This window comes from Choloepus didactylus, chromosome 1, assembly GCF_015220235.1.
Source record: "Choloepus didactylus isolate mChoDid1 chromosome 1, mChoDid1.pri, whole genome shotgun sequence".
Classification (NCBI taxonomy): Eukaryota; Metazoa; Chordata; class Mammalia; order Pilosa; family Megalonychidae; genus Choloepus; species Choloepus didactylus.
Window position 1 is genome coordinate 89,927,806 of NC_051307.1, and position 24,943 is coordinate 89,952,748.

The window sequence follows — 24,943 nt, forward strand, 5'->3', positions numbered from 1 at the left end:
CAGCACGGCACTTGGAACACAGAGTGGTCCATAAATGGGAGCCACAAAAATCATTGCAAATTGTTGAATAAGAGGTAATGGGAACAGGAGGCAGCAGGCACTAAAGGGCCAGAGGGGGATGGGGTGTGTGCCAGAGAGAGAAGGAAGGGTGCAGGGTGGGGGCACCCTCCTGGCTGCTAGGATTCTCTCCATCCAAGTTCCTTGGAGCTGAGCTCTTGACCCCCTCCTTGCCCCCTCCCTGCTGGTCCCCTGCAGAGTGCTGGGTCGGGGTGCAGAGAGGTTGAGGATTTAAGGGCATGATGTTTATCTCCCCGTTCTTCTGAAAGTGGATCCGTCTGTGAGAATGGAGATGCCAACCACAGTGCATCCTTGGAGGGCTTTGCCCCAGCTTTGTGGTTTTGTTCTGTGAGGTGCTCATATCTTACTTGGTGGCTGTGGTAGGTTTTTGAGGCTGTCTGTGTGACAGTGGGCCAGACTGGGATGGATGCATGGCATGTGTTCTGGTTTGCGAAGACTGCCAGAATGCAAAATACCAGAAATGGATTGGTTTTTATAAAGGGAATTTATTTGCTTTCAAATTTGCAGTTCTAAAGCCATAAAATTGCCAAAACTAAGGCATCAATATGAGGATACCTTCACTGAAGAAAGGCCAATAGTGTCTGGAACACCTCTGACAGCTGGGAAGGCACATGTTTGGCGTCTGCTGTTCCTTTGCTTCTGGGTTGCATTGCTCTCAGCTTCTGATTCCAGTGACCTTCTCTTTAAGCTTTTGTGGGTTCTCACTTAGCTTTTCTGGGGAAAATTCTGGGCTTCATCTCTTAGCTTAGCATCTCCTGGTTCTGGTTTCAACAGACTCCAAAATGTCTCTAGGTGTTTTCTTTCTAAGCATTCTCTCTAAGCTCTCTTCAAAATGTCTCTGCCTTTTATCCACTCATAGGGGACACCAGTAAACTAATTAAGACCTTCCTTGAATGGATGGGGTTGGTTACATTTCCATGGAAACAACCCAATCAAAAGATCCCACCCACAATGAGTCTGCACCCTTCAGAGTGGATCAAAAGAATGTAGTCTTTCCTGGAGTACACAAGTGTCAAACCAGCACAGGGTGTCAGGACTGTCTAAGTTCTGTTATATTGTCTGGACTTTGGATGGTTTATTTTTACCCCTTATTATGTCCGTTCCCCCCCCCCCACCAGATGTCTTAGGCCCCAGTGGGAGAGGGAAGGAGCAAGAATTCTCACCTCGTGCTGGGCTGGTCAATTCCTTCTATCCAGCCCATCTTGCAGCACCGACAGGAGCCTCTGGCAATCCATTTGGTCTGTTGACGAGAATTATAAAAAATTCGACATTGGTGAGAACTCTTAAAGATCTAACACATTTGTAGAGGGCTTTAGAGTTTGCAAAGCATTTCCACATATGTGACATCATCTTCCCATGCTAACTAGGTGAGGTCAGCTGGTTAAGCACTGTGAGCCCTAGAGAGAGATAGGTGGGTGGACAGAGTAGTGGGAAGAAATACACCGTTAGACCCAGGAAGCAAGGGGTTAGCGATAATAGATTGGGACACACAGTACTAGTCAGCCAAGTTGTCAGGTGTTCTTTTTCTGAAATAGCAGCAGCCGCTTTCCTGAGGTGTCTGTCAAATTTGCTCTTCAGTTTCCGGATGGCTTGGGCCTAGGAAGAGGGGCAGCCAGCGTGGCTCCCACTGACTTTATCCTCCCTGCCTCTCTTATCACCCTCCCTGAGTAGCCAGTCTCGTTTGCTCTCTCCTGCGACCACCTTGTGTCCCGCGGTTTCTCTTCCCATACACCAGTTTGCAACTACGTCCTAAATACCTGACTTTGCAATCGTGCTGTGGATTACACAGAAGGGTGTGCGGTTAGAATAGGCTTTTTGCTTCTTTTCATTCCCCAAAGTCATATTGAGGCCCCAGTTTCATACGTGCCCTTTTCCCTGATGGTGTGGTAGTGGGTCTGAGTCTAGCTTCAGCGTGGCCAACTCATCACAGCCAGCCAGGGGTCCGGGGCGGGGTGTTCATTCCCCCGAAGCATCACACGGTCCCTCCACCCCTTGGCACAAGCAGATTCCTTTCATTCTTGAGCAGATCCTTTACTCCTTGATATGGGATTTAGGAATGAAGATCCAGGGTGAGGTCCCTAAGCTGGGGCTCAACCGTAAAGGGGAGCAAGCAGCCTGAGCCGAGATCTGGCCGTGTAGGGCAGGGTCCGGAGGAACAAGCAGGTTTGTTCTCCTCAGGGGGTCTAAGGTCCAATGTCGCTGGGTCCTGGGCAGAGTACAGTCCATGTGCCCTATTTCAAAGGGACATGGACTTGCATCAGCATCCTACACATCCTAGATGCTCATTCATTCAGCAGCTATTTCTTGAGAATCTTTTATGAGCCAGACACAATGCTAAGGCATCAGGGGATATATCAATAAATCCCTGCCTACCATAGCCTAGTGGGAGCCACCCATTAATTATTGAATTCTGGTAGTGAGTGGTGGAAAGAGAAAGTATAAAGTGGTAGGGGAATTTGTAACAGGGGTCACTAATTCAGGAAGTCAAGAAAGGCTTCTCTGAGGACCTGTGGACTCTGTTTTAGAATAATGTTTTTAAATGTATAAATACTGAAGTTTTACAAAGGGAACCAACTATATTGAAATACAGTTATCACGATTAAAACAACGAATTTGTGATAAAATTCGCACTTCTTTATTAATGCATCAAATAAGAGCATCTAGTGGCAGGTTTGATAACTTCTGTAAGTTTTAAGTAGTGATGAACATAAATCGTATTTCAAGATATCTGTGCCAGTTGTAATGTGAAGAGATAATTTGATTTCTACTGGTGAACAGTCAGATACTGACAATAAGACTATGATTTGTTACCCAGGTTCATAAATGTAGAAAACATTCACACACTCATAAATGCATTCATAATAAAGAAAAGGCTAAATGTGAGTTAGAGGTTAGTGAAAATAAAGATGTAATTTTTCCCCCCATCCAAGTTCGTAGAACCCAGTATAAAGAAAACTTATCCCAAACTTGGAAGTAAAAGATGATTTTGTGACCTTTTTAATGTCATACTAGAGCATTGTCTGCAAGTCTACCTCAGGGTTATCTGGTGCTCTCGGGAATATAACTCTTTTTACTATTCCTTAAGACCCAGCTCCGTAAAGGTAGATAAGATGCAAATGATTTCTGTCTGGTAGAGGAGATAAACCCAAAGGTCATTGGCCTGTAGGACATTAACCAATTTGGTATCTAATTTAGCCACTTTTGAACAGGATCCAGCCCTCCCATCATTTGCTGCATGGTGCTGCTTGGCCTGAGCACACACTGCTTTTCTCCAAAGGGATGTGGGGAATTGTGGACATGCCAGTAGTAGAGGAAAAATGGGTAAGTCATTGCAGGTCTTTTTTTTTTTTTTTTTTTTTTAATTAAATTCAGTTTTATTGAAATATATTCACATACTATACAATCATCCATGGTGTACAATCAACTGTTCACAGTACCATCATACAGTTATGGATTCATCACCACAATCTATTTCCAAACATTTTCCTTTCGTCAGAAAGAATCAGAATCAGAATAAAAAATAAAAGTAAAAAAGAACACCCAAATCATCCCCCCGTCCCACCCTATTTTTCATTTAGTTTTTGTCCCCATTTTTCTACTCATACATCCATACACTAAATAAAGGGAGTGTGATCCACAAGGTTTTCACAATCACACTGTAACCCCTTGTAATCTACATTGCCATACAGTCGTCTTCAGGAGTCCAGACTGTTGGGTTGGAGTTTGACAGCTTCAGGTATTCACTTCTAGTTACTCCAACACATTAAAACCTAAGAGGTGTTATCAATATAGTGCCTAAGAATGTCCACCAGAGTGACCTTTTGACTCCATTTGAAATCTCCCAGCCACCGAAACTTTATTTCATTTCATTTCGCATCCCCCTTTTTGGTCAAGAAGATGTTCTCAGTCCCATGATGCTGGGTCTGGATTCATCCCCGGGAGTCATACCCGATTGCAGGTCTTTTTGGTTTGTGCACGCTGGGTAGCTGGGTTGGAAGGGCGAGCAGACTTGCTGGCCTCTCAGGCTTTGTTGTGGGTGCAGCTGGAGGGAGTGGGCAAGAGCTGGAGGGGTATCGGGGTGAACTGTGCACATCGACTGAGCGAGGGGCAGGGCGCGGGGCCTCTGCTCAGAAGATCCTGGTCCACGTCCAAGCTCTGCTGCCCACGGCTTGACCCTCGGCGAGCCCCTTCCTTGAGCCCAGTTTATCTCCAAAGTGGGGGTAGGACCACTTCCCAGGCAGACTGTTTATAGCAGGTTTTCAAACATTTTTACTACTACTCATGTAAGAACAAGTGTACGTTCTATGTTACCCCCAGCACATATATACATAAATATAACTGATGATAAATGTTTCACCGAGTACCTGGTCTTGCTACCTGTGATACACACCAATGTTTTCTATTTGATTTCATTTTTAAAAAGGATGCTGGTGGTCACCCACTAAATCGATTTTATGACTCAGCCCTTGGGTCGAGACCTGAAGGGTGGGAGACACTGGTTTAGACTCTAAACTTTAGAGGATTGAAGGAGGTGATGTGTGTAACACCCCAGTTGTACGCCCTGGGTCCTGTGTGCCTGGGTTGTTGTTTGCTTATCAATTAGCCGACCTTTGAGACGAGTTGGATTTCTGGAGAGGAAGTTCACCTGCTCTTCCTGGCTGGCTGCTGCCTGCTTCACTGTTCCTCTACCAGCTCTCTCCTCGTTAACAGGCCTGGCACACCCGGCTGGCAGCGACCCAGAGCCCTCTTGGCTCTAGAAGAGGTTTTCCAAAACATTAAAAGCTTCAGGGACTTAAGTCCGGTTAAAGGCACTGCAATTGCAAATTCAGGATAAGAAAACCTGTTTTTATAAACTCTGGGATTAGCTGTCCTGCTCCTGAATTGTCCCTTTGTTGACAGGCTCATTTGTGCGTGGAGAATATGGGCAGGGGAGGGGTGGGGAGGAACTGTGCTGGGTAGCCCCAAATGTAAGGTGTGGTTTTTAAAGGAAGCAACGTAAAAGAAATGGAGAAAGCAGTAAAAGAGAGTGTGACTCTGGGCGCATGTCTTTTTTATGCTGCAACTCAGATGCTGGAATCCATGAGTCTTGGGTTTGAATCAGCTCCCTTACTTGCTGTGTGACCTTGAGCAAGTTTCTAACTCCTCTTAGCCTCCATTTCCTTACCTATAAAATGAGCATAATAAGAATACCTACTTCAAATACTTTTTGTGAAGGGTGGTTTAGCCATGATGGTGACAGATGCTTAAAATTTGCCCTAAGGGGCATAAATTACCTGTATTTTAAAGTTACTGTCCTTTTGTATAAAGATCTCTCTCATCAAAGTCATTCTACGAGTATTTACTAGGTATGTGTTGTATGCAGCGCACTTTGCAAATTCTGTATAAGAGTTCCTATTAAAAAACTGCAGCATTACATGATCGAGTGGAGGAGCAGACAGCCCAGTTGGAAATTAGGACTCCAAATACCAAATAAGTACTTGCTGGGCCGCGGAAGGTATCAGAAGGCCCATGGAAGAGGTGGGGGCAGTATTTGCTTGTGTTCTGGGCATCTCTCTTTTTTTTGCTAAATTTTTTTCCCAACTTCTTATTTGGAAATAATTTCAGACTAACAGAAAAGTTGCAAGAAGAATACAAATAATTTCCATATGCTCTTTACCCAGATTCCACAAGTAGTAACATTTTATCACATTTGTTTTATCACATTCCCTCTCAACATGTGTAAAGTTTACATAGTGATGCTTCTTTGCCCCTAAATGCTTTACTATTTCTCAAAATGCATGGACATTCTCTCACGTAATCACAGTATAACAATCAAAATCAGGATCCAGTCCAGAATCATCTGTTACATTTAATTGTCGTCTCTTTAGTCTCCTTTAATCTGAAAGAACACAAAGAAATGTCTTTTGGGACCTTGACATTTTTTAAGAATGCCCCTCAGTTTGGTTTTTGATGATACTTCCTTTCAGTGCCTTACAACAGGAGGCACATGATGGTGATTTGAGCCATTACTCTGATGTTAACTTTGCTGCCTTAATTAAGTGGGGTCTGCCAGATTTCCCCTCCAGAGAGTATTTTCTTGAAACTACTAATTATTTCCATGATGGTGGCCAAATGATGGTAATGTTTTCCCTTTACAAATTTAAATAGGACATCCTTATTTTGGCAAGTTTGAAAACTAGAGAGAAAGGGGAAGACTAAAAACTCTCCAAGGACAAAGCCTTACTTCGGTGCATTTTTTTCCATTTTTTTTTTTCTGAGCATAATTTGTTTGCTTATAGTCGTTATCGTACCATGTATATTTAGAATTCTATTTTTTTAAAAGTTAACATTAAAACATAGGTATTTTTGCATTGCACAGTCTTTAAAGACATTACCTGAATGGCTAGATTATTCTGTTGAGTGGTTTATTCTAATTTATGTAACCATTCCTCTGCTCTTGGATATTGAAGTTGTTGACAATTTTTGACCCTTAGGAGTAGAACTGTGTGAGTCACATCTGTGTCAGAACCTCTAGTAATTTCCTTAGGACAGATTCCCAAAATTGGAATTACCAAGTCAAAAAGTGTAAATACTTTTAAGATGCTTGATAAATTGTGCCAAATAGCTTTCCAGAATTGTACTAGTTCGGGATTTTGCCAGCACCATATTTTAAAAGATTCACGAAAACCTTCTTTTGGTTTGTTTTTAATTTGTGGCCCACCAGTTGAGATCTGTTTTGAGATTAATTTCCTGTATTTTGAATTATGAAAGCATAGTATTTTCAAAAAAATAAATTATAGCGTAATGTTGCATATGACTATTTCCAAGCTATGACACCTCCACTCCCCAACATTGGTATGAGCTCTGAGGATCGCAGAGCAGGGCTTTGTCTGGGGAAGATAGTTTCGGAAGCCGAGGGCTTTGAGGTCACAAGGTGAGGAACTGGGGTATTTCACCTAGAGAAACCTGGAGAATCCCAAGAGTGTGACAGGTTGACAGAAAGGTAGGGAGGATCTGACCTTTCTGATGACTGGTACTGATCCAAGATGACATGGGTGGGTGAGAGGATGTGGACTACTGTTTATTAGCATTTTGTTCCCATGACCTTCTGAGTTCACCTGAGTTGAGCAGCCTCAGAAGATTTTGAGTCCTCGGTTCTGGAGGGCTTTACCCAGAGGCTAGAGATGGAGTGTGAGGACTGTTGAGAGAAGGATTCCAATGTAGGGAAAACCAACCAGCCCAACTCAGATCTCCTGTGAACCTTGGGGGATGTCCTGGCCTCTTGGTCTCCTCCACTGGTCCCCTTACTAGAAAAGGGCCGAGGCTGTAGGGAAACTGGAGAGTTGCTAGCTAATCTTCCTTTCATTTGTGAGCAGCTGTCACCAGGTGACCAAGATGCCTGTTAAGAACAAATTCAGTGAAAACTAGAGTAACAGGGAGGAAGAAAGGGTAAATAAACCCCTTGACATCTCTCTGTCTCCTCTCATATAAACAGTTTATCTAAGGTAGAATGGGTGATGTTTAGTTTCCTGGCTGCTAAAACAAATACCATGCAATGGGTTGGCTTAAACGATGGGAGTTTATTGGCTTATGGTTTTGAGGCTAGGAGAAGTCCAAAATCAAGACGTCATCAAGGTGATGCTTTTTCCCAGAAGACTGTGGCATTCTGGGGCTGGCTGCTAGTGATCCTTGGTCACTGTTTCCTCTGTCACATGCAATGCACATGTGGCCTCTCTGGGCTTCTTTTTCTTCTGGGTTCTGTTGACTTCCAGGTTCTGGCTGCTCCCTGTGTCTTTCTCCTCTGAGGCCTTCTCTATAAGGCCTTGAATAATAGGATTAAGACCCATCCTGATTTCTGTTGGGCCACCCCTTTACTGAAGTAACCTCATCAAAAGGTCCTGTTTACAAGGATTCACATTCACAGGAATGGACTAAGTTTAAGAACATGTTTTTCTGGGGTACATAGCTCCAAGCCACCCCAGATGATTTAGCACCTTAGAAATTTTGAAATATTCAAACTGGAGCCAGGTGGCCTTGGTACTATTAATATTCTTTATGGTTAAAGCTTTTGTTCCAGCAGGTACTCTATTTGTATGTGTGCCAGAAAACCCAGAATGATGTTGCCTTAAAAAGATCATTTACTTCACTCATATAGAAGCTTGGGAAGCAATGTTCCAGGGCTGGTATATCTGTCTATGATGCCAGGGACTCTGGTGCCTTCTATCTTGTTACTCTACATCTTTAGCAAGTGCTTCCTCCTCATTGTCCAAGGTCACTGCTTGAATTCTGGCCTTCTTGCCCAAATTCTAGCTGGCAGAAAGGAGGAGAGGACTAAGAAGGCTCATGTTAGATGTCTATTAGGGCCAATTCCTATAAGTTGCCACATAACACGTCCACTTACATTCCAGGGACTGGAATTTAGTCACATAGCCACACTTGCTGCAAGGGAAGCTAAGAGATGTAGCCTTTGTTGTGGGTGACCGTGGGCCCAGGGAAACTTAGCCATTTCTTCATGAGGTGTTAGTACCTCACACTATTTCTCTGGTAGTGGTCGTGAGAGTAGATTTACCAAATATCACAATTGGAAAGGACTTCGGAAATCACTTTCAGCCCCTTCATCTTTACAAAAGAGAAAACTGACATGTAGAGAAGAGATGACTTGTCCAAGGTCACGCAGCCAGTAAATATCAAAGCCAGCACAAAACTTGGGTTTCTGACTCCAAGTACGGTGCAATTTCCACAAAACCTTCAGCTCTAACTTCTCAGCCAGCTTAATCTCTCTGGCCTTGGGTTCAGGTCCTCATTTGTTTTAAACTGTATTCCTGGGTCTCTTGTCTACCACCTTCTTAAGAGTCTGGACTATTAGATTCTGATGTTTCAAAACCATTTTGAGTAGGTCCCCTACTCAAAACAGGGTTTCTTTACAGCTCCCAACATAAGAAGGCTCTCTGTTTTCCGGTGGCAGAGCAAAAAAGGTTGAATCCCACTCCCAACCCTGTTTCCTAGATATTGAACTTCTGTCCTCAAATCATCCTCCTTTAGCGAGTGCTTTTACATAATTGAATATCTCTGGCTTCACGATCTGCATTGAATAGTAAATCTATCATGGCAGATAGCTCATGGTTATAGACAATGGGAGGGTGCAGGCACATGCCCCAGAGATGGGGGAGCTTTCTTTAAGTGTGGCAAGGTCTGTTCTCTGATTGTGTCTCAGAATTGCGTGGCTCATTATTTGTGTAGTCTGGTGGTGATGGTGGTACCACCCTTATTAAGTGCGGTAAAGAGAGAGGGGTTTGTATGTGCCCTGTGTTAGCAGGCGGGAGTGGGGAAAGAGAGGAGGTGAGGCAGAGCGAGGTGGAAGGGAGCAGAGTCCTGTACAAAGTCTCTGATTAAGAACAGACCTGGGTTAATTGCCGCTTTTAGAATCTGGGCTCATTTCTTCATGTGTTTGGCCCCTGGGCCCTGAGAACCCTGGCAGACCACCCCAGGCTGCTCCAGGCTTGCAGGAAGCAGCAGGGTTAGCGTAAACCCCTGCCAGACAATCCTTGCCATGGGATTCCGGGAGATCTGGGCTTCTCCTGACCCTGCTCCTTTTCTGCTTGTGTTGTCCTGTCATTTTCAGCAGCCCAGGGAGCTGGGGGCGTTCAGGGAAGCAGACCTCCGGAGACCTGAATTCCAGTCCCAGCTCTGTTACTTTGGGTAGCTTACTCTGTGACCTTGGGTAAATAATTTAACCTCTCTGGGCCTCAGTTTCTTCATCTCTAGGATGAGGTTAGTACCCACTCGTATTATTGTGAGGAGCAAATGAGTTCATGGGTGTGCAGCCTGGAAAGAGCGTTTTAAATGTGCTCTGTGACCTCTTGGTCTGGGTCACTGTGCAGATGGGTGATTAGTCCAGGTTTTATGAAGCTGAATGTGTATACGTGTACATTCCTTCCTGCCTGGACTTGCTGTTTTGCCTGATTGCAAACAGGGCCTTGGAGAGGAAGAGGTGGTCCCCGTTTTACTGTTATCCTTACTCTATTTGCAATCTGTCTCACTAATAATACTGAAAAAAGATAATTACAATTATGTGCATCTCTATACCAAGAATTATGTTAGGTTCTTTATGCACTTTTTCCCTCCCTCATTTAATCCTCAGCCAACCTCACAAGGTAGGTGTTACGATCACTCTCCATTTTACAGATGGGAAGATGACACTCTTGCATGAGGTCATCTTGCCATAGATGGTGGTGCCTGGATTTGACCCCAAGTCGTCTGACCCCTGAACCCGTGCTCTTTCCACAGGGACTGAGGGGTTGGGAAGACTGCAAAGAGAAGAGATGAGAGTGGGTTTCTAAGCTAGATGGTCTTTTGTCCGGCAGCCCTGATATGGGCTGATTCCTGTTTCTGGAGCCCTGCAGGGAGTCTGGAGGGCGGGAGGGCCCAGTCTACCTCACTTCCCTGCCCCCAGCCCAGGTGGAGATGTCTGAGGCAGGGTGGGGGTGGGGACCCTCGTGGCAGGCCCCTTTGGTGGTGCTGGGCCCTGAAGAGGGCTTTGTGCGCTGAGGGGTGGGGTGGTCGTGGCTGGGAGCTGGTGCTCTGATGGGCTGGGGCTGGGGGGTGCTTTCAGCAGCAAAAATGGGGGGGAAGCCTTCCTCCTCAGCAGGGTTCTGAGCTGCACCAGGGGAAGGTTTTATGGGTTTGGCCTACACAAGAGGGGCAGCTCAGCCCTGATGTAAATACTGTTGAAGTTGGTGAGCAGAAAGAAAGCTATTATTGGAGGTCAGAGGGGTTTGCATGGTGAACAAAAGGGATTTTTTTTCCCCTGTACTCCAAAGAGATTGACTTAAAATTCAAAGAGCCTGCCAAGCCCAGGAACAATACCGTGGCTGGTTGGGAACCTTGGCTGGCAGTGGAAGCACTTCCAAAATACTGCCCTTTCCCCCTGAGGGCTTGATGAAGAAGCAGATAGTTTGTGCATCGTTAACATTGTTATTGTTGGCAGTAGTGGTTGTTGTTATCAAGGTTTGTGGGTTGTGACTTACGAAGGCTGCAGGAGGCTCTTGGCAAGGGGCCCCAGGGCTCACTAGAGCAGCATCTTAAGGAAGGGAAAGGAGTGTACACATTAGGAAGGTTAAAAGAGACCAAAGTGGAGGAGAAAGGAGAAGGTTAAGTGGCTGGAGGCAAGTCCCCTTGGGCTTGAGGGAAAGGCAGAGAGGGGCTCCCCCCTCGCTGCCCCTACACTGGTCGCTAAGGCGAGGGTCTGTCCCAGGCCAGACACACAGGGGCCTCTCGTCCTTCCCCTTCTCTGAAGGTGCGAAGCCCAGTGTCGTAGCTCTTTGGATACCATCTTTCCTGATTCTCCTGGATCTGGCTCCCCCAATATTCTCCCACTTTCTCACCCAAATCATCATATCCTACCTCTCCTGGCAAGTCCTGCTTCTCTGGTGCCCACAAACCTCCACAGCCTCCCTGTGTTCAAACAGGAACCCCTCCTCCTGGCCCTGCCGCAACTCCTTGTTTCCTTCCCTGTGTCACCCCAGTCTCCTCTAGCAGTTCTGCTTCCAACCCCGCCACGCATGTCCCCCGGGACTTTGCAACAGCCTGCAGTACTTTCCTAGCCTCTCCACACTCGGTCTTCCTATTGATCGCCTATTTTTCTTTTTAAGTGTTGCCTCCCTGGGCTGTGTTGACTCAGCACTCCCCACCTTTCCTTTCCTTCCTTCGGGTTCTTCCCAGGAGAAGCATGCCCAGCCCTCCCCTCCCTCGGAACCCCATGGCTTCACCCTCCAACCTGGAGGACGCCTTTATGTAGATGCCTTATTGTCCACATGTCTAAACCTGAGCTTATTATTGTCTTCCTCAAAATGAGAGAAAGGCCGCCCCTGCTTCTCCGTTCTTCCATTTCGGGCTCTTGTTCCCGTCTCCCAGCCCAGAATCCTTGGAGTCACGTTAGGTTTTTCTCTCTTTCTTCGTTGCTTACCTATGAATAGCTAATGGGTTCTGTTATTTTTTCCTCAGAGGCTCTTGAATGGACCCATTTCTCTCCACTTGGACAGCCACTTAGCAGGTCCCTCCACCTCCAGCCTTCCTGGAGTCATGACCAGATTAGTCTCCAATCCCATCTAACTGGTCCACGAGGGCTTCCCACTTGCTTCCTGAATCAGGCCAGGCTCTGCCATGTTCCAACCTAGACCCTCACTGTGCTGTGGTCTGTCTGGTTTCCGTGCTCCCTTCCAGGGCTTCAGGAGCTGCAGTGCACTCACCTTGTAACATGCTCGTAGAGGGCGACCTCTGCAAAGGTCAAGAGTGTGATTGGTCATGTTTATTATGTTGGACAGATATTTACCGAGGGCTTCCAGCGGGCCAGGCCCTGTGCTCTCTGAGCTCTGCCCTCAGAGCTCTGGGTCTGGGGCTGTGGGTGTGGAGGGGAGGCGACGGACCTTTCATAAGGTGCTCTAAACCGGCCGGCTGTGCAAGGGCTCAGCTGAAGTCCCAGCTTCTTGCCGGGTGCTGGTTTTCAAACAGAGTCAGTTTGCTCAGCGTAGTTCTGGTTGAGTGTAAGTTCTGTGCTGTGTGAGGGCTCAGGTTGGGCAAGAGGCTTTGGTGGCTGGCTGGCAAGTGGTTTTGTTTAATCTCAGGGTGGACCTTGGTTCGATGACCCGAGGGATTGACTGGTCTTTATTGGAAGGAACCCATGGTTGTGCCACGAGACTCAGGCTCCTGTGGTTTCTCCTGGAGGCTCTTTCCTGTCGCTGTGGTTGAGCTGGGGGCCGCACTGCCAGGGGAGGTGGGTACTGGACTAGCCCTCCCTCCTCTCTTCCCTTTCCTTCTCCCCAGTTCCAGGAGTCTCAGCAGGGAGCGGGTTCCAGGTCAGAGTCCCGAGGCACTGGGCAGGGGCAGTTGTTTTTCTTAACTGGTTAGATTATCTAGGGATTAAAAACAGAGCAACGTGTCAATGTGTTTTTCCAACAGGTTCCTTTTTTTTCCCTCCCTTTAATCATGTGTGTTGAGCTATCGGCCTTTTCAGTTAGAAGTCTGTTTACTCCCGGGGAGCAGGAGAATAGCGTGTAATTAAAAAGCTGGTGCAGTTTTTGGTGCCATCTCAGGGTGGTCTGCATGGGGGTGAGCCCCTAGGCATCGGACACAGCTCTGGTTGGCAGGCCTCTGGCAGGATGGAGCCAAGGAGAAATAATTCCTGACTCTTCCTCCTAGACGGATGGTTTTACCCTGGGGAGAGGGAACCTTTGCATTCCAGCATGGCAGATTATTTCTAGAAACACTAGAACATTGAATGGTTCTGTCTTCTACTCTCATGAGGTGGAAATAAAACTATTCTTCATCCTGTATATTATGGTAGCTGATACCCTTGGAGTGCTTATGATTTATAAAGCATGTCCGGTAAGTTATCCCATTTCATCCTCACAGCAGTCCCATGAGGGAGGTGTTATCATCTCCCTATCAGATGGGAGGTGCCAGGTCTCTAAAAGGCTGAGTAACATATCCTAGGCATTTTAGCTGTGGAGTGGTGGAGCCCAGACTCAACTTGCACCTTCTGGCTACAGAGAGGCAGTGGGCTGAGAGGGCTTGGAGCAGAGTTAGAGAGATGGGTGTTTGAACCCTGACTTCCGCTACTTATTAGCTGCTGTAACTTTGGTCAGGTTATTTAGTTTCTCTGGCAGAAATTAAAACTTCTCTCAATATGATTGAGTATGTCAGATCATCCACAGTTGTCTCTCTGTATTGGCCACATTACTCCATAGCTCTCTGTCCTTGCTCCACTCTGGACAGGCTGCTTTGTAAACTGCTGCACAGTCGTCCCGGGACTTGTCTTCATTAGCAACATGGCGATTCTCCTGACCTCTCTCCTCTCTTGCATCCTAGGTTCCATGTCCTTGTTATTTTTGATTTACTTCCTTGTTTTGGTGGAGCATGAGTTCCAGTAGCTTCCTGAGAAAGGGTATATTGGTGGTAAATTTTGCAGATCTGAAATCTTTATTTCATCTGAGTACATCTTTTTCTCATAATTGATGGGTAGTTTGGCTGGTTATAGGATTACAGTTGGAAATCACATTCCTTGAGAACTGTGAAGGCAAAGCGTTATTGTCTTCTTCTGTTGCTGATGAGAAGTCTGATGCCAATTCTGATACCTAATCCTTTGGAAGTAGTATTTTTTCTCTTTGAAACCTTTAGGATCTCCTCTTTGCCACAGTTTTCTGAAAGTTCTTATTGATAAATTTTGGCAAGGATCTTTTTAAATTCATAATGCTGGCCATTTCAACTGAAAACTTACTCACATCCTTCTGTTCTGGAACATTCTCTTAAATTATTTCTTTAAAATTTCCTCTCTTTTTTTGGAGCTCTTTTAGTTTGGCTTTTGCATTTAATGGATCCTTTTATCTTAATTTTCTTATCCTTTTCTCAGTTTTTTTTAATTTCTTGGGAACTTTTTTTTATTTTCCAGATTTTTTTTCTTGAACTCCACTTCCAATCCTATGGAATTTTTAAATTTCTGCTATCATTTCACTTTCCAAGAGCTTTTCCTGATTCTTTTTGTTCCCTTCTTAGAACATCCTATTCTTCTTTTATGGAGGCACAGCTTTATGCTTCTGAGACGAACAGTTATAGTTTTTGTCATTGCCTTCCATTCTCTTTATTTTCTTTTTTCTTCTAAGCTTCCTTTTTCCCTTTGTTTTGGTCCCTTGTCTTTTGCACTGAGGGCTTCCCTCAGATATTTAGTAGACCTTTGGTGTCTGTATTGAAGAGCAAGGCACTACCCGTGGATCTGAGTCTGTGGGTGTGGGGAGGGGCTGGGGGTGCTTGTTTACTGGGAGGGCCTCACAGTGGTATTGGAGGGGGAACTCAGCTGTGTTTGTGGGTTCTCCCAATCACTGTCCTTAGGGTGCGTTGCTCGTGTTCCTCAGTTTCCCAGGGAAGAACTCTAGTCTCTGGCCTGGGGGAGTAAGTCTGGCAGGCAGCATTCCAGAGAAGGGGAGGGAGATACTGCAGTGGGGTGGGGTGGGGTGGGGCTTGGGTGGTTGGGTGCGCTCAGTGGTCACTCTATGGACTTCCTTTTAACCCCCTTGTGTTTTTTAAGGGCTGCCCTCATGCCTTCTGCCTGGTGTCTCCCAGTGGAGCTTTTCTTGCCCAATCCCTCCATGTAGTGACCCTCTTGTTTTCCACGGGTGGACACGTGGCTGTCCCCTAGCTGCATGGGCTGAGAGAGGGGCTCTGCTGCGTGGCTCCTCTTCATTCAGACTTTCAGCCGCCCGCCTTGTCCTTCCTGCAGAGGTCCTGGTGTCTCTAGTTCCCAAGACTTGCCAGGTTCTCTGGTGAGAATTGTCTGGCTTCTTGTCGGGTTGCCCCCTGAGATCACTCGGCTGTGTGGGGAAAGCTGAAAACCCCTCACCCATCCGTTCCCATCCTAAACCTGGAGAGGGGATCTTACCTTTCTGCGGTTTTTGTGCGCTGGTGCTTCTGGGTGAGATGGGATTTTCACATTGCTCCAGTGTGTGGCATTTGGGGTAGAGTACGGAATAAATATAAACCTTAACCTCCCAGGGAGCTCTTGATGGAACGTGTGACGAGTCTGTCCTTATGGTTGTATACAGTTGTATACATACACAATCCACACAGCATTTTAAAAGTGCATGAGGAGAAGGGGTGAGTTGGAGACGAGGAGCGGGCTGGGGTGTGTCCCAGGAGGTGGAATGAGGCGGCTTGGTCGGTGTAGGGTCACAAGTGTTGGTTCGCCTTTATCCCTCAGGGCAGCACAACTCCGGCCACTGGTCCTTCCTCGGCCCAGGAGCCGGCTCTCACAGTGCTCGGCCCCTTGATCTCTAGGTGGTCCTGCCAATGTGGCTGTCCTCCGTGAAGGTCTCCCCACCCCTCGAGAGAATCTCTGACCACAAGGACTTGAAAAAACTTCTCAGGACCCGAAATAATGTGCTGGTGCTTTACTCCAAATCTGGTGAGTGCCCCCTGGGGCCTGGGGTCAGCAGGGATCGGTGGAATGAGGGTGTATGTGTGGGGGGGAGTGGTGGGGGCAGAGGTGGGAGGGGATACCCCAGGACGAAAACCACTCAGGGCGGGTCCAAGGGGCATCAGGCTTGTCCGCTGTCCTCAGAAGACAGAGGCAGAGGCACCGAGGGACATTAGTTCTGCCACTGTTGAGCCTCTGGGAGATGGTTTCAGTTCCTTTTTGTCAGTATTTCTTAGGAGAGGCCCCTTGGGGTGCACACTGCTCTCTCTGGCTCCCCTTCACACTGGTGGACTAGCGGATGGGCAACCTTGGAGGGAGGGCCTTGCTTCTCCCTTTTTCTCCTTCCCCTGCAGCGCCTGGCGCGGGGCCCAGTCCAGCTAGAGCCAGCTTCGCCAACACCGCCAATGAACCGACCTGGTCAGCCTGTCACTAGCACTCACCCAGGCTGGCAGCCCTGGCCCCGCCTGGCCCCATCTGTCCCGCTGTGGGGTCAGACCCCAAGACTGAATTTGGAGTAGGCTCCAAGCCCAGGCCCTGTGAGTTTCGTCAAGGGCGGAAGAGTGGCCCACCTCTCTTCTGACCTTGAGGCCGATGAGGGGATGGCAGGCAGAGAGAGGTTTGCTCAGCTTTTGGCAGCAGCTTTGGGGAAGGGTAAACATCTTGATTCTGTTGATGTTCTTCCAGCAGAGCTAAGTGGTTTTTGCAGCCCCTAAGGATGCCAAGTTTCCTGTGCCCCCGAGAAGCAGCAGCCAGTGGCTGGACCACTTCTGGGCCTGGCTCTCCCTGGCAGCTCATCTGCGACACTTAATGGCACTTGGGCTGATGGATGTCTTGGACGTGTGTCCCTCCCAAGGCCCGCGTCCTCCAAGCATCCCTGGCACATGGCAGCTCTCGTTGCCACTTGCTGCTCCTTCCCCTACTGAGGGTCTGGCACACACACTGAGTTTGTTTTTGGGAGCCCGGCAGGTGACTAGCCTTTCTCTGCTGTCAGGAATGGGGGTCTGGGGGAAACCGAGGCAAGGGGGAAGCAGAGTTCCTCCTGAGCCCGGCGTATAGGACCCTGAGTAAACATGGCCTGGCCCCGTGGATCCTCCTGGGGCTGGGGTGGTTGTCAGTGAAGGACCCTCTCAGTTCCTTCTTGGGATAGGTCCTGATTTATATATATCTTATGGATCATATGTTTGTATATGAGGTCCTTTTATGATATTGACCCCATTTGCTCAGTTGCTACCAGGCAGTGCTGATTGTCAGATAACATCAGTTTACAAATGAGGAATTTGAAGCTAAGAGAGAATAACCAACTCATTTGAGGATGGTAGAGCTAGTTCCCTGTGCCGTCTCTGCCTCTCACTTCCACCAATGGAGAGGTAGGGGCAGGGGCGTTATAGGAAGAAACATGTTAGTTCCGCAGTGACAGAAGGGCTTCCAGAGGGGGCTGAGACTGGGAAATCTTTACGATAAGTTAGAGAGTGAAAAGGTGAGGACTGCTGTTGAGGTCTTGCAGGGTGGGGCCAGCCCTTAGCCCTTCTCTCATCTCCCCTCGCCAACCACTGGCTCGTTTCCTGGAGACAGGGGAGCTCCTGGTTCCTCCCCCACCTTGCTCCTGCCTGCTGTGGATTGCTGACGCAGGGCACAGGGGATCTTCTTCCCCTTCCTGCCCCCTTACCCACACCTGCCGGCAGGACATGTGACCATCGGTGGGCCTTTTGAGCAGGGCAGTAACTGGATTTTCTTCCCTCCCTCCCATCCTTCCCAGCAGTGCCTCCCTTTCTGTCGCCTGGTGAAGGGATGGGGTACTTCTTGCTCTCTGATTTCCCCCTGCCCTGCGTCCCCAGCACCCAGTCTGAATGGTGGAGCCGTGGCGTTACCTCTGGCCCCGGTGTTGGCTCCCTGGGATGCCTTCTTCCCATGACTCCTTGCATGTTTCTTGTGTGATGCTCTTTGCTCGCTTCCCTGGAAGGCTCAGCATGCTTTGTATACACAAACAGCTGTTAGCTGCACCAGAAGAGGAGATCACTGGTGACAATAATTTAAAAAATCATTTCTGTTTGGCTTTGGCATGTATCATGTGGTTTTTGGTCAGGGAAAGGCAGCGAATTCTTCTTCCCAACGGTGTCTGGCTGGCAGGCCTTTCAAGTGGGCTCACAGGTGTCGCAGTGGGGGAAGGTGCCCAGGAGCCTGCCGGGCTCAGGTATCAAACCCTGGCCACGGCCGTCTGCAAGGGGACGGTTGGAGGCCATCCGTACCTCAGACCTGGCCACAGAGGCCCTGTCTCCAAGAACCTGCCCCCTACAGCTGCATCAAGATGCTTTGTCCAGACTCCTGGACCAATGAAAAACTCATCCTTACTCGTGTTGCCTCCATCCTGCCCTAAGGCATAGTCCCCATTCCTGCAGCTGATTCCAGAGGTGCTGCCAGGGCTGGCTCTTCTCCTGGTGGCTTCTGGGGAAGTGGGCAGTGAAATGTGAATTGGGTACACTCATTACTGGTGCATCGCAGGCCAGCTTCACGTGTAAAACTCATTGAATTACAAGGTAGTACTGAGCTGCCAGGTCAGTGGTTGATGCACGAGTAAAAGAAGGAGCCCCTGCCAGCCCCCAGGAGGGGAGCCAGGAGAGACGGGCATGGAATTGCAACATTGTTGCCTAGTTTAGTTATAGCATTGTAATTGGCTCGTTATAGAATTTTCAAAATTTGTCCCAGAAGGATAATGAGTCAGAGATTCTGCTGGTAGTTGAGGATCCAGCTGAGAGATTCTCGGAAGAGTAAGGCTTGAGGTGTGGCTTAGAGACCTGGTGACTTAGCAGTTCTGTGTGGAAGGGAACCTGCAGATGAGGGGGCAGGGCTGGGGCTCTGCAGCACCTGGGCTGTTGATCACAGGTGTTTTAAACACTTCTCTGCCCTCCTCCGGGATGGGTCCCCATAGCGTCTTCTCACGCAAGGGAAGATGTCAGGGGTGGCCCTGGGAACCCTTGGGCACGTATATTTAATTTCTTCTTTCTTCCAGAGGCGGCAGCTGAAAATCATCTCAGGTTACTGTCCACTGTGGCCCAGGAAGTGAAAGGACAAGGCACCATCTGCTGGGTAGATTGTGGGTATGTCCTGGGGGCAGGGGGGCTCTCGGGGCTGGGGGGCAGGGGAAGTTTGGGGGCTTTGTTAGGTAGGTCAGGGAATTGTCCCTGATTACTACTGTAGGAGAAAGGAAGTGATGGAGGGATTGCGTGGAAAGATCTCCTGGCACTACTGTGACGTCACCTCTGGAATGGAGGAGAGAGATTCCGGCTCTCCCCCTCTTTCTCTCCAGCTTGCCCACCCTGCTTTTCTTCCCTTTTCCCACGGTGCTTTCACTTTTCCGCTGTGGTGTGGGAGTGGGGTGGCAGAGATTTCCCTCCTTGCTTTATCAAGGGGGTCTTGATGCCCAGAGAGGCAGGGTGATTTCTCAGGATCCCCAGGTGGGCTTATGGTGGGTCTGGAACAAGGCCATTACCACCAGATGTCTCTGCCGTCCACGGGGAAGGGTGGTGGAATCAGCCGGCTGACCTGCCGTAGTGCCTTGGCCTCCCAGGTGGCTCTGTTAGATGTGTTTGTCCAGAGCAGGTGGCTTAGCCTCCTCAGTGTCCTGCCATCTCTCCTTTGACCTGTGTCCCCACCACCCCTGCCTGTCCTCATGCCGTGGCCTCCTCTCCTTCCTGACTTCTCTCCTCCCAGAGATTGCCTTGTCAGTGTTTAGGGAGCAGAATAAAGTGCCAGCCGCAGGAGGGAATCCATGGGACAGAGGGCTACTTCTTAGGAGGGAAGAGGGTGTGCTGTGGATTGAATCATGTCCCCCACAAAAACATATGCAAGTTCTAATCCCCAGGCCTGTGGATGTGAGTGCATTTGTAAATAGGATCTTTGAAAGTGGTATCTGGTGAGGCCATACTGAACCAGGGTGGGCCTTAATCCAATATGACTGGGGTCCTTATAAGCAGGGGAATTTGGGCACAGTAGCAGTAGGAGACAGAGACAAATGGCTGAATGATGGAGGTAGAGATTGAACTTTGGATTGTTGGCAAGCCACTGCCAGATGCTAAAGACTTCAGAGAAAGCACGATCTTGATTTTGGACTTCTGCCCTCCAAAACTGCGAAACCGTAAATTCCTCTTGTTTAAGCCAACCAGTCTGTGGAACTTGTTATGGCAGCCCTGGAAAACTTCAGACAGAGGCTGTGGTTGGGATTTCTTTGGTTTCTTGAGTTGAGGAGTTTGAGTCCAGGGCATACACAGCTTCCCCTTCCTTTCAATCACTAGGAATAATTTCTGCATCTCTCTGTGTGCAGTGCTTTGCTACTGGGATATAAACACACACAACCCTCTTGTCATATACTTGGTTCCCAATTTGGCCTAAACCCAGACAAGACACATAGATAGTGAAAGAAAATAGGAAAGAAAGCTAGCTAAGAACAGATTTGTCCTTCGAACGTTTATGAAGCACCTGCTGTATGCAAGGCACTGTGCTGCACTTAGTGGATGCCAGCATTTGCATGACCTGTCCTTCTCATGGGTGACAGGCTTCTTTAGGGCAGAGGACGGGAGCTGTTTCCAGAACCTCACCTAGACTTGACGCTTATTGGGAACATGAGTTTGGGAGGAGGTGGGGTAAGGCGAGTATGCAATATTGCACTCTTCTTCTGTCAGTATGGGGAAGAGGTGGGCACTGCTAGGGAAAGGGGCAGTTCCTGTTCCTGAATGGTCCATAAAGGTCTTGTTCACTTTTAATGTAGCGGTCTTGCTCATGTAACAAGTCTTGCTATTACCATGTGGCTTAAATGCATTTTTTGTGGACTCCACTCCAGTGTAATGCTCTTTATATTCATTCTGAATAGAAATGGCTGTTTTGCAAGTGAACTTGGGGGCAGAACTCGTTTAAGGTTGGTGGCCTCAGGTTCATCTGCTCATGGTTGGAGAGAATTGAAGGTGATTCATGTTTTGTCAAAGCACTGACCAGGAGAAGTCTTAGCCAAGCCATATGTGCTACAGGGGTGTGTGTGTATATGTGTGTGCTCTCACTTCCAGATTCATTCAAACACTATCTGTTCTGGTTTGCTAATGCTGCTGGAATGCAAAAAACCAGAAATGGATTGGCTTTTATAAAAGGGGGTTTATTTGTTTACACAGTTACAGTCTTAAGGCCATAAAGTGTCCAAGGTAACGTATCAACAATTGGGTACCTTCACTGGAGGATGGCCAATGGTGTCCTGAAAACTTCTGTTAGCTGCACGTGGCTGGCGTCTGCTCCAAAGTTCTGGTTTCAAAATGGCTTGCTCCCAGGACGTACCACTCTAGGCTTCAGCTTCTCTCCAAAACGTCACTCTCAGTTGCTCTTGGGGGCGTTTGTCCTCTCTTAGCTTCTCCGGAGCAAAAGTCTGCTTTCAAAGGCCATCTCCAAAATGTCTCTGTAAACTGCAGCTCCTCTCTCAGCTCCTGTGCATTCTTCAAAGTGTCCCTCTTGGCTGTAGCAAGCTCACTCCTTCTGTCTGAGCTTATATAGGGCTCCAGTGAACTAATCAAGGCCCACAATGAATAGGTGGGGCCATGCCTCCATGGAAATCATCCAACCAGAGTTATCACCTACAGTTGGGTGGGTCACATCTCCATGGAACACTCAATCAAAGAATTACAATCTAATCAACACTAATAGGCCTGCCCACACAAGATTCATCAAAGATAATGGCGTTTAGGGGGACACAATACATTCAAACTGGCACATTCCACCCCCTGGATTCCAAAATGACATTATCTTTCCATATACAAAATACATTCATCCCATCACAATATCACAAAAACTTAAATCATTTCAGTAACAACAGTTAAGTTCAAGTTCCCATCAAAATCAGTTACAGGCATGGTCTGTCCTAAGGCATAATTCCCCTCTAGCTGTGGACCTGTGAAACTTAGAACAAGTTATATACTTCCAGTATACAAAGGAGGGACGTTCATAGAATAAACATTCCCATTGCCATAAGGAGAAAGAGTAAGGAAAACGGGTCAAGGTACCAAAACAGTTCCTAAAACCCGCAGGGCAAACTCCATTAGATTTCAAAGTCTGAGAGTCATTTACAGAATGACATTTTATCCTTGGGGCTTGAGAGAGCAGGAGTCTAACCCTTCCTAACAGCCTTTGGGGCAGCCTTTTTCTCTCCAAACGCTGGGGTGAGTGTTCAACATATCCACACATTGGGGAGACCACCTTCTTGGCCCCACCCTCCTCAAACATTGGGGCAGCACCTGGATTCCCTTCCGTCTCCGGGGCACACGCTCAATCCCTTCAAGACAGTGGGGTGGCAGCCAGGCTCTCCCCAATTCCCTGGGAATGTGCTATACATTCAAACCGGCACACTAACTAATAGGAAAAGATTGCCCAATAGGCAGTTGATGCGAGCTTAGCCATTAATACTAGTTTATAGTTGGTTTTAAAGTGTTCTTGTCTTCCATGTGTGTTTTTGTCTCCCATATTATACCAAGAGTGCTCTGTGTGACTGGCAAAGTGACAAAGGCTATTAGAGGGACAGTCTCCTGAGATGATACAAGATCTGCCAAGCCAATGGAGCCTTACTTTAGGAAGTTCTTATGAGGCTTATAGGTGGGTAGAAAGGAACAGAGGAGCTTTGATTTAGCTGCTGCATCCACTTGGTCCATTCAACAAACATTCACTGAACTTTTACTATGTGCTTGGAGGATACAAAGATGAATAACAGTGTACTCAAGGAGCTCAGTGTGCAAGTTGGAGGCAGACACACAACCAGATGATTACGATGCCAGGTGAAAAGTGCTATAAATAGAGGCTATAAGTACAGAGGGGGAGTCGTTTTATTCTGCCTGGAGAAGTTGAGAAAAGTTTCACAGAGGAAGTGAAGTTCACTTCTCTTCAGAATACCACTTTTTCAAGCGCACTTGACCTCCCCTGTAGATGGCTCCCTGAGGTGTGGGCCCTCCCATCACTGCCTGGTCTGCTGGGGTGGCGGTATGAAGACAAAAGCCCATTCCTACCTTTGCAGGCTGGGGGGACGTCTGCCCTGCTCTTGTCCTTGGATATACTGGAGAACATCCAGAGCAAGACGGCGGAATTAAATGGGGTCAGGGTTAGTGTGTGAAGATTGGAATTCAGGACCAAAGTTTGGAGAAATGAGGGCTGGAGTCAATAAAAGTGCCAGTGGAGTAAATCCTGTGAATTACGCTGTTAGAATCTAGGAGGTGCACCGTGGAGCTTACTTAGGAAAGGTAAGCTTAAGACAAAAGAATAAGCTGTTCCACATAGTCACCACTCCATTTATTGAATTTGTCCCTCTAAAAGGTAGTATAAACTGAAATGTCAAATAGCTTTTAAAATAGTTTAAATAACTATAAACTATTTTATGGATTTTAGCATCATAATGGGTTTTGTTGGAAGCAGGAATATCTGGGTCTGGGTTTCAAATTGGAGGCAGAGAATGCCAAAAAGAATTGAAAGGAGAGAACTCAGGCAGATATTTGTACACCAGTGTTTATCACAGCATTATTCACAATAGCCAAAAGGTAGAAGCAACCCAAATGTCCATTGGCAGATGGATAAAAACAATGCGGACTATTACTCAGCCTTAAAAAGGAATGAAATTCTGATACATGTCACTACATGGATGAACCTTGAAGGCATTATGTTGAGTGAAATAAGTCTGACACAGAAGGACAGATAATGTATGATTCCACTTAAATGAAACAGCGAGAATATGCAAACTCAAAGAGGCAGAAAGTGGAGTGCAGGTTACCAGGGGCAGGGCAGGAGGGATGGGGAGTTAATGCATAATGGGTGTAAGGGTTTCTGTTTGGGGTCATGGAAAAGCTCTGGTAATGGGTGGTGGTGAGGGCAGTACAATATTGTGACTGTGATAAATCTCACTGAATGGTATGTTTGGGAGTGGCTGAGATAGTAAAGTTTATGTTTTACATATGTTTCCACAATTGAAAAAAAAAGAGCAACTAAAAAGACAATAAATGATAAATCAATACATGATCCTGGACTGGATCTAATAATGGAAGAGAAAAGGCTCAAAAGGACATTATTGGGACATATGAAAAATTGGAATATAGACTGTAAGCTTTATATCAATGTTAAATGTCTTGAACTTGTTAACTGCACTTAAGGTGGTTACATAAGTGTGTGTCCTTGTTCTTAAGAAATATACATGGAAGTATTATGTGCTCAAGGAGCTTTCTGTATACAACCTACTTGCACATGTTTAGAAAATAGATAAATAAATAGAATGATATGGCAAATGTGGCAAAATGTTGAAATTGGTAGATCTGGGTATCAGTGAGGGGAAGGTATGTTGGAGTTCTCTGCATGAGTTATATATTATTTCTGCAACTTTCCTGTAAAGCTTGACACTATTTCAAAATAAAAAGTTCAAGAAAAACAAAATTAGAGGCAGAGTATAGCTAAGTCTTCCCAGCATAGGCCAAGGGACAGAACTCAGGGTTCTGGTCCATGCAGGCCACCCTGGATGGCCATTCTCGTGGACCACTGTTAGTCAAGGAGACCCCCAGGGGCATGAGCTAGGTTCTGCACTCCTGCTCATCTGCTCTGCCCCTTCACCTGGCCTTGTAAACTTACCCATAAATCTATAGGGAAACCCACAGTGCAAACTCCAGGGGTCCCTGTGATGACAGCTCATGCTGTTGTCCTAAATGCATTCAGTCTGTGTTTATTGAGTCTGTGGATGAGACACTCCCAGGGATGGGCAGAATGGCTCCCAGGAATGCTATCTGTCACCGTCTACAATGGCATGAGTAGATGGAATGGAGCCAATGTCTGCTGCCTTTTATCCTTCCTGCTGTTAAATAGCAGATGGTCAGCCAGAGCTTGCCTTCCCTGGAATGGACCCTGCAGAGGTTCATTCTTTCCAGC

At 47.2% G+C, this 24,943-nt stretch overlaps 1 protein-coding gene across 2 annotated transcripts in view; it reads left to right on the plus strand.

Moving 5' to 3' along the window:
• PDIA5 (protein disulfide isomerase family A member 5) overlaps positions 1-24,943 on the plus strand; it is a 103,628-nt gene that overhangs the window by 4,980 nt on the left and 73,705 nt on the right. The window contains exons 1-3 of one of the 2 annotated variants that reach the window (XM_037836965.1): positions 12,722-12,829; positions 15,883-16,009; positions 19,029-19,116. In XM_037836965.1, coding sequence (XP_037692893.1) covers positions 12,737-12,829; positions 15,883-16,009; positions 19,029-19,116 — 308 coding nt within the window. In that variant the 5' untranslated portion in view covers positions 12,722-12,736. Of the gene's footprint in view, positions 1-12,721; positions 12,830-15,882; positions 16,010-19,028; positions 19,117-24,943 lie in introns of those variants that run through there. The other variant, XM_037836970.1, reaches the window with a different exon arrangement.